General features: G+C 36.1%; 1 protein-coding gene across 2 annotated transcripts in view; it reads left to right on the top strand.

Annotated features, from left to right (window-relative positions):
- Nucleotides 1–244: 244 nt before the first annotated feature.
- Nucleotides 245–8,717, top strand: part of LOC128217753 (protein pigeon-like) — a 28,394-nt gene continuing 19,921 nt past the window's right edge. For both annotated transcript variants that reach the window (XM_052925119.1, XM_052925117.1), the window contains exons 1-5: nt 245–390; nt 5,383–5,459; nt 5,759–5,812; nt 6,506–6,575; nt 6,859–6,918. In XM_052925119.1, the coding sequence (XP_052781079.1) occupies nt 288–390; nt 5,383–5,459; nt 5,759–5,812; nt 6,506–6,575; nt 6,859–6,918 (364 nt within the window). In that variant the 5' untranslated portion in view covers nt 245–287. The remainder of the gene's footprint in view (nt 391–5,382; nt 5,460–5,758; nt 5,813–6,505; nt 6,576–6,858; nt 6,919–8,717) is intronic.

Here is an 8,717-nt window from a genome sequence, read left to right as displayed (position 1 = left end):
TACTTCTCTTCAAATTTGGAGGATAAACAGAATAAACTAAACTAAACTAAACTGGGACACATCATGGTGAGATAAGCATCACATCTGAATATATCGAATGCCTTTTATATAATTTATATGTTTACGATTCAAATAATATAAACATATGAATACCTGATGTATTGATCGGATACCGGGTGCAGTGATCGGATACCGGGAGGCGAGATCTAGAGTTTTGTTTTTTTTGTACAAAGTCACATGATACGCTGTCAGCTGTCGCAATATAATATCAAATACATTTTTAAATAATGTTAGACTTAAAGAAAATTATAAATATAAGCGGAGAAATAAATGAACGAATAGTTGACGGTCGTAAGAAGCTAAAACTACCAGCTTCACATCATGCCATTGGTAAAGAATCACTTTAAATGTGTTTTGCAATATATTTTCGTGGGTAAAACTGTTAAGCTTAAATTACCCTCCATCTGTGAATTCATCAGTTTAAACTGCTACTGCGTTCTAGTCGACTACAGCCCTCGACAATATCGCCAATGAATGTAAATTAAAGCTACAGTGTCCATGCATGCCATGGTAAATCTGTTGTACTATTAGTGAGTAGTCTAATAACCACCCAGATTATATGTTTTGTTAGGAAATTTACTAATACATGTAGGTTTGAAATAGTGTTTGGAATCTATTCCAGTTTGACTCTTGATAATCATATCCACTCAAGTAACCAACTGATTTTAATACCATCGCTCATCAGATCATCATTAATTGTAAAATAAAAAATCTTCAAAATTAGTAATATTCGGACTACCATCTTGTCATGAATGTGTAAAAACCTTCTGATTAGAATGAAGATGTGGTTGTGCAGGCTGAAGTCAGTCAAGTCAAGTAATATTTATTTATAGTCCGGTTTACAATATATAGAAACGCAAGCTCTGTAGAGCTTATAAAGCCGACTTGTACTTATAGTACATGATAACAGACATAACACATATTTAAAAAATATTATTTAACACATAAAGTACAAAATACATCAAATAAAATTATATTTTACCTTATAAAAAGCATCACCTGAGCAAATTAGGGACTGAAGATTACAATAATATATACTATCAGAGACACAGTTGGTACATATATATATATATATATAATTTTTTATATATATATCACAGAATTATTTGAAAGAACTCTGGTAGTAAGTTTTAATATATGCTAAGGCGTAAAAAAAAAAAATTGTGTGTTTCCGGTTACCCGGCCGTGTCTGTTCCGCGCCCGCCGACCGTAATTTTTTTATCCTACCCAAATATTCCTCAATGTCGTCAGACGCTTTAAACGTGTATTTTATTCATCCCGGAAAAATCGATAGAGCGTCTGAGCGCACTGAGTAGGAGTAAGCAGGCGACAGATAATGGCGTCTGCCGATTAACTCAGCGTCTCATCTGTATGCAATCTGTTTGAAATTCAGAGTGTGTATTTTATCTCTGCTAGTGACTCAAATATAAAATTAAATGTTTCGCTTTTAATGATAATAATTCCGATATAACGATGATAATTTTGAGGTATGTCAATATGGTTATAAGCGGAGTTAACTGTCAGGGTTCCCGCTGGCGATCGCCATTGTCGCCATTTGCGACAAAATCGCAAAAGTGGCGACAACTTTTCAAATTTGGCGAATTTATGGCGACAACGATTTTTTTCTAAAATATTTTCTTAAAATGACGTAAGTGGTGACCATGCGGCCTGCATGATAATCGATTCTGTCACTGTCATAAATCAAGCGCATCTGCTGGTGCGACAACAAAAATTAATCCGATAATTAGGGCAAGCAGTCACGGCCCAGTCAACACCTCGCTAATTATTGCAGAATTTTATTGCTTTCACGGATAAACAATGACATCCTTTAACTGTTATGTCTCTTATTAGCAAACAATTTTAATATTTAGCTCAACAGCCTTGTTGTTGCGTAATTATCGTGTTAGTTTTAAATATGCAAATCATAGAATTTTATGTTGTCGGAAAGTCACGTGATATGCAAATTTCGTAATGACGTTTACGCGCTAAAAATAGACTTGCTTTCGGTTTTGTCGCAATTTGTAATATTGCTATAAATGCAGCATTCTAAGAGTTCAAAAAGTGTCAAAAAGATTAACAGAAATCAAATAAATAGGATTAAACCCCATTTGATAAGGCTTCTAATATGTTGGCTGGAGTAAAGAGTAGGTAGACAAATTTCTATTAGGAAAGTTATGGCCCTAGTTTGACAATGTATATTTCTTTGAGTTTCCATTTATTTTGCAGAAAGCTGCATTGTTTTTTAAATGTATGAAAGCAACACATACCCTTTTTGTTTGAATTAATAACATATACTTGTGTTGGAATTGTGAAGTTTGAAATACTGTGCACAGCCTTATCAAGTAACTGGAGTTAGGGCTATATATCTTTGACAAAGCTGCATGAAAGCTAAATGTATATTTTACTGACTCTACATTTAATCCTTTAATAATAATATTTAACATTAAAAACACAATACAAAACATTCATAATTGGCATTTTATTTTTACCCATAAAAACACAATACAAAACATTCATAATTGGCATTTTATTTTTACCCATAAAATTCCAATTAATTATTATGAATGTTTTGTGTTTAATAATATGGGAAATGGAGCATTTGCTCCTCAGGAGCAAATGCTCAGTTTTCGATAATATTTGCAAGAGTGATCAAAATTAGAATACAATGCATTTTTTTTTAAATGTAGCAGACATGGAGTCAATGGTTAATGGATAAAATAAGCCTTTCTGATTTCACAGTGTTGGTTTATTGATAGTAATTAAGAAACAAAGAAATAAAAATACAAGTTGTTTGTTTTTAATATTGATCTTTTAGCAAGAAAAATGACAGGATAATAGTACTAATTTGGTGTTTCCACAGACGTCCTAACAGAAACTGACAAACATAAACATGTGCAGCATCTTGTTTCCTTTGGTTTGCTGTAATTGGTTGTATGGGTCTTCATTTAAATATTGTACATGTATGGTCCTGAAAGTGCACCAATTAAATTATTATAATGTTATAAAATATTCAAAACATCGAAAAATGGCATCTTTAATGGCATCATATAGTAGTTGTCAAAGATACCAAATATGTGACGGTATAAAAAAAAAAATAAAAAAAAAAAAAAGCCTGCCTACCGTCCCTATTTTTATGCCCCCACAAAGTGGCGGCATATAGGGTTGCCCTTGTCCGTACGTACGTACGTCTGTCTGTCTGTCTGTCTGTCTGTCTGTCTGTCTGTCTGTCTGTCTGTACGTACGTACGTCCCGAAGATTGTTTCCGATCTAATTCTTGAAAACCGTTTGTCCAATCCTCACCAAACTTTAAACACATGTTTGTGACCATAATATCTTGATCAAGTTCGATAGTCATGGAAATCGCTTTAGTCATTTAGGAGTTACGGCCCTTTTTTGCCAAAAATACTTCAAAAATATATGTTTCCAATCTAATTCTTGAAAAGTATGTGTCCAATCCTCACCAAACTTTACATACATGATTGTGACCATAATATCTTGATCAAGTTCGATAGCCATGGAAATCGCTTTTGTCATTTAGGAGTTACGGCCCTTTATTTGCAAAAAAAGACTTGAAAAATACGTCCCAAAGATTGTTTCCGATCTAATTCTTGAAAACTGTTTGTCCAATCCTCACCAAACTTTTAACACATGTTTGTGACCATAATATCTTGATCAAGTTCGATAGCCATGGAAATCGCTTTAATCATTTAGGAGTTAGGGCCCTCAGATATCCTGAATAATCATTATGGCTTATTTTCTGTGACAAAAAATCGAAGTGGGGGCATCCGTGTCCTATGGACACATTTCTAGTTTTTGATCATGTAACCTGAAACACACATATTTTTTTTTTTGGCCTAAGATGAATACAAAACAAACATACAAGCATATGAGTACAAATATTAGAATTAGTGTGGAAGAGGCTGATCATGGCCTTGGCCTAAAAACTGCTCTAAAAGAAAAAAGAAACTGAAACACTGAAGAGGAATAGAAACACAAAAGTGTGACTGAAAAGAGGTTGCTAAAAAAGTTTATCCCCCAAAATTAGATTTTGAAAAAACTGATCAGCAACTACCTCACAAGGACACATAAGACTGCAAACTAGAACAAAGCAGATAAGCAAATGAAGCAGCATGGACAGTCAGTGGCCTTTTACCTGCTTCTTTCAATTACATATCCGTGATAGCTATAGCATTACAACAAGCAGAAGGCAAGTGACAAAATAAAGTGACATATGCAACACAGAAAACATGCATTAGCAAAGGAAATGAAAAAAGGATAACTAAATAAATAAATGCAAGCAACTGAAAATGAAAAGCAAGAACAATTTGTAACAAAGAAAGTAACAATAAAAAAGCGTAACATTACATGATAACTTACTCGTCAGCCAGCATGTGGACCCCTTAATCCGCACACGCAGAGCAGTGGCACTTTGTTCCATTCCAGCAACTGATAAGGGACTTGAACTGATTGTATGACGAACACTGTCTGAGTGTGTCAGGCAGAAAGTTTCAGGTTCTGGCTGCCGAGTAGCGGAAAGAGTTCCTTCCATACCTTTCAGTTCTAGGTTGGGGAAGTTCAACACAGTTACTGAACCTAAAATTATCTTTAGAGTCATTAAAAGTAACAAGATCGTTTAAGTAACTGGGTCCTTGTTTATTTAAAATTTTGAACGTTTGCAGTGCTACTAATCTCATCCTTCTAACTTTAAGAGACGGAAGCCCAGGGCAGGTGTCAAACTGGTGGTTTCTACTAGGATTGATGTTTAATGATTAAACTTGGTATGTAGCAACTAACTAGCAAGCCCATGGAGCTTGGGATTGCATTTCGGGTCAAGGTCAATTGTACTTTAAATAGAAAAAAATGTTTTTGGCTTAAACAGTTACATTGAAGATGCAGTGTACATTTAGGAATTATGTTCATGTGTACGGTGATGACATTTGGCACATTGCAAGCTATTGCGCAAGCATACCTTGCTTGGGATTTAATTAAGGATGGTGGTTTAATAACTTACGTTATGTTTAATATTAAGGATGAAATTTGTGTGTATAATTTTAGCTCATGTGAACACTTATTCATGTTTTTAGGGTTTGTATATGGAGTTTGAAGGGTCAAGGCTGTTAAAAGTAGAAAAACAGTTTCTATTTAATAACCTTAGTAGGAATGAGTATAATGCAATAAAACTTAGTGTATAACAAGCTCATGTTGAGATATGCATTGGGATTGCGTTTCCAGACGGTAGTAGTATCTTGCTTTTAGTTATTTATCTGGCAGAATGTCCATTAAAGACCATACTTCTATAAAACAATGACCTCTTTCTTCCAGAACCATCCCACCTGCTGAACCAAGAGAGAGATGGGTCCATTGTATTCACCTGGGATGACATCTCAGACACAAATGAAGTATGTATACAATGTACATGTCTGTTTAATATGCTTGCTTATTTAATTACATGAAGATTAACTATATGATTATAAAATCTTGAATATCCTAACATTTCTATCGAATATGTCTGAGGGAAAAGTCTTCAGCTATTTAGTTCGTTGTTTTGTTTATCATTGTATGAGAAATGTTTATATCTACATGTACATCACACCTTACAAATCTGTTTCATTTACCAGGAATGAATAATATATATTGTTTTTGATATATACTTTTTATTTGTTTTCTTTTCATATTCATGCCTTTGATTATGTTTCAGGGTGCTGTTGTTACTCACTTCGGCATGTACAACCCAGTATCGAAACACTTCAAGGTATGGATTCTCTTGTGTAATTTTGAAAAAATTGCTTTAAGAAGTTTATGAAATCAGGACAGATTTTATTGAGTGTTTATGGAGACTTAAAAAAAAATGGACAGTACCGGGTTTATTAAATGTTTAAACGGCATGTTAAAATGCAATTTATTAAACATTGTCCTGGACTTCTTTACAACAAAACCATAAAAATGTAAGTTGGCATGAGTTTTCAAAGATGTCAAAATGACTATTGTGGCAAAAAGCAACAATTTGTGTGAAATTTGCCCTTTCCTCAAAATTGAAAGTTACCTTAAAATTTATATAAATATTAATGCACATGAGCATACAACTGTTTGCAAGTGAACTATTGATATATGGGAGCATTGAATGGTCGTGGCTTTTGCTCTGCAAAAAGACAAGTGCACTGGTTTCAAATCAACCAACTGATTAAATCAAAGCTTGAAATAATTCTGTTTGTACTGCTTTAAAAAAAATTGAATCGTTTCATGGACGGAACAAATTGACTGCCTCTGCATAGAAAAAGGCTTTATGATCATGCTTTTATAAGCTGATTGACAACTACACTACAAAAATAGTATTTAAAAAAAAACAAAAAACAAAACGATGGAATGAACAAAGTCCTGTTTTGATAATAAAGAAAAAGATGAGTTTGTATGTGAGTTAATGTGTGTGTTGCATTATCTTTACCAGGTGGTGCACGTCCACAACCAGCGAGTCAGTGTGGTGTCTGCGTCCATCAGCCAGGACACAACGTTTATTGGTAAGATTTTCTTCTAGGGCATTTACATTTTATAGTTGGATACAAAATTTAGTATACTTAATTTCAGTAGTAGATTATGTGTTTTGATTCCTTATGCCTACTGGTGTTTTTAGTTGTGCGTCGCTCACTCAGTGAGTTGCTTCTTTGATAAGTATAATTAAGTACATGTTGGTCCAAATATAGTACCGCTTTTGAACTAAACGCACTTCTACTCAATTCATAAACATTTCCTTTAAAATGGATATTGTGACTCCCAAATTGTATACAATAATGTTCTTTTCAGCCTTCACCACAATGTCCCGTGACAGGACGGCCTCCAGTCTCGACAGAAGAACTGGCAAAGGTTCGGACAAAATATTTTAGAATATAATTTGGTTGGGAAAAATGTACTTCGTTTATTAAAATGGTAAGAAGTGTTGGTCTCATAATTTTAGAATCATGAAATAAATTAAGGAAACTACTTAGTGAATGTGATTTTAATTCCCGGAAATTTATCTTTTACTTTATTTATGAATTTGATCCTTAAAACAGGTTAATGATGAAAATGTGTGCTAGCCAAAAAGTAAAATTCTAGGAAATGTATTTTTATGCCCCCCTTCGAAGAAGAGGGGTATATTGCTTTGCACAGGCATGTCGGTCGGTCAGTCGGTCGGTCCGTCGGTAGACCAAAGCTTGTACGAGCGATAACTCAACAATTCCTGGACGTATGGTCATCAAACTTCACATGAAGGTTGGGTCTGACCAGTAGATGACCCCTATTGATTTTGGGGGTCATCGGGTCAAAGGTCAAGGTCACAGTGACCTTTAATGGTAAAATAATTTTAAAGCTTGTCCGAGTGATAACTCAACAATGCCTGCACCCATGGCCCTCAAACTTGACATGGAGGTTGGGCCTGACCAGTAGATGACCCCTATTGTTTTTGGGGGTCATCAGGCCAAAGGTCAAGGTCACAGTGACCTTGAATGGTAAAAGGTTGTCCGAGTGATAATGTGACAATGCCTGCACCCATGGCCCTCAAACTTGACTTGGAGGTTGGGCCTGACCAGTAGCTGACCCCTATTGTTTTTTGGGCTCAATGGGTCAAAGGTCAAGGTCACAGTGACCTTGAATGGTAAAAGGTTGTTCGAGCGATAACTCAACAATTCCTGGACGTATGGCCCTCAAACTTGACTTGTAGGTTGGGTCTGACCAGTAGATGACCCCTATTGTTTTGGGGGGTCATTGGGCCAAAGGTCAAGGTCACAGTGACCTTGAATGGTAAAAGGTTGTCCGATTGATAACTCAACAATGCCTGCACCCATGGCCCTCAAACTTGACTTGGAGAATTGGCCTGACCAGGAGATGACCCCTATGGTTTTTGGGGGTCGTCTGGCCAAAGGTCAAGGTCACAGTGACCTGGAATGGTAAAAGGTTGTCCCGAGTGATAACTCGACAATGCCTGCACCCATGGCCGTCAAACTTGACTTGGAGGTTGGGCCTGGCCAGAAGATGGTCCCTATTGATTTAAGGGGTCATTGGGCCAAAGTTCAAGGTCACAGTGACCTGGAATGGTAAAAGGTTATCCGAGTGATAACTTGACAATGGCTGCACCCATGGCCCTCAAACTTGATTTGGAGGTTGAGCCTGGCCAGAAGATTGTCCCTATTAATTTTAGGGGTCATTGGGCGAAAGGTCAAGGTCACAGTGACCTTGAATGATAAAAGGTTGTCCAAGTGATAACTCAACAATGCCTGCACCCATGGCCCTCAAACTTGACATGGAGGTTGGGCCTGACCAGTAGATGACCCCTATTGATTTTAGGGGTCAAAGGTCAAGGTCACAGTGACCTTGAAAGAAAACTCGACAATTCTTGGACCTATGGTCATTAAACTTGACATGAAGGTTGGGCCTGCCAAGTAGATGACCCCTATCGATTTTGGGGGTCATCAGGCCAAAGGTCAATGTCACAGTAACCTTTAATGCAAAAAAGTTAACAAATCTTCCCCCAATGATATCTCGACAATGCCTGAACCTATGATCATTAAACTTGACATGGATGTTAAGCCTGACCAGTAGATCACCATTATTGATTTTAGGATTCATAGAGCCAAAGGTCAAGGTCACAGTGATCTTGAATGGTAAAAGGTTGTCCGAGTGATAAC

Source organism: Mya arenaria, chromosome 14 (assembly GCF_026914265.1).
Source record: "Mya arenaria isolate MELC-2E11 chromosome 14, ASM2691426v1".
Lineage (NCBI taxonomy): Eukaryota > Metazoa > Mollusca > Bivalvia > Myida > Myidae > Mya > Mya arenaria.
Note: the sequence above shows the minus strand (reverse complement) of the source record. Positions and strands in the feature narration are given on the sequence as shown.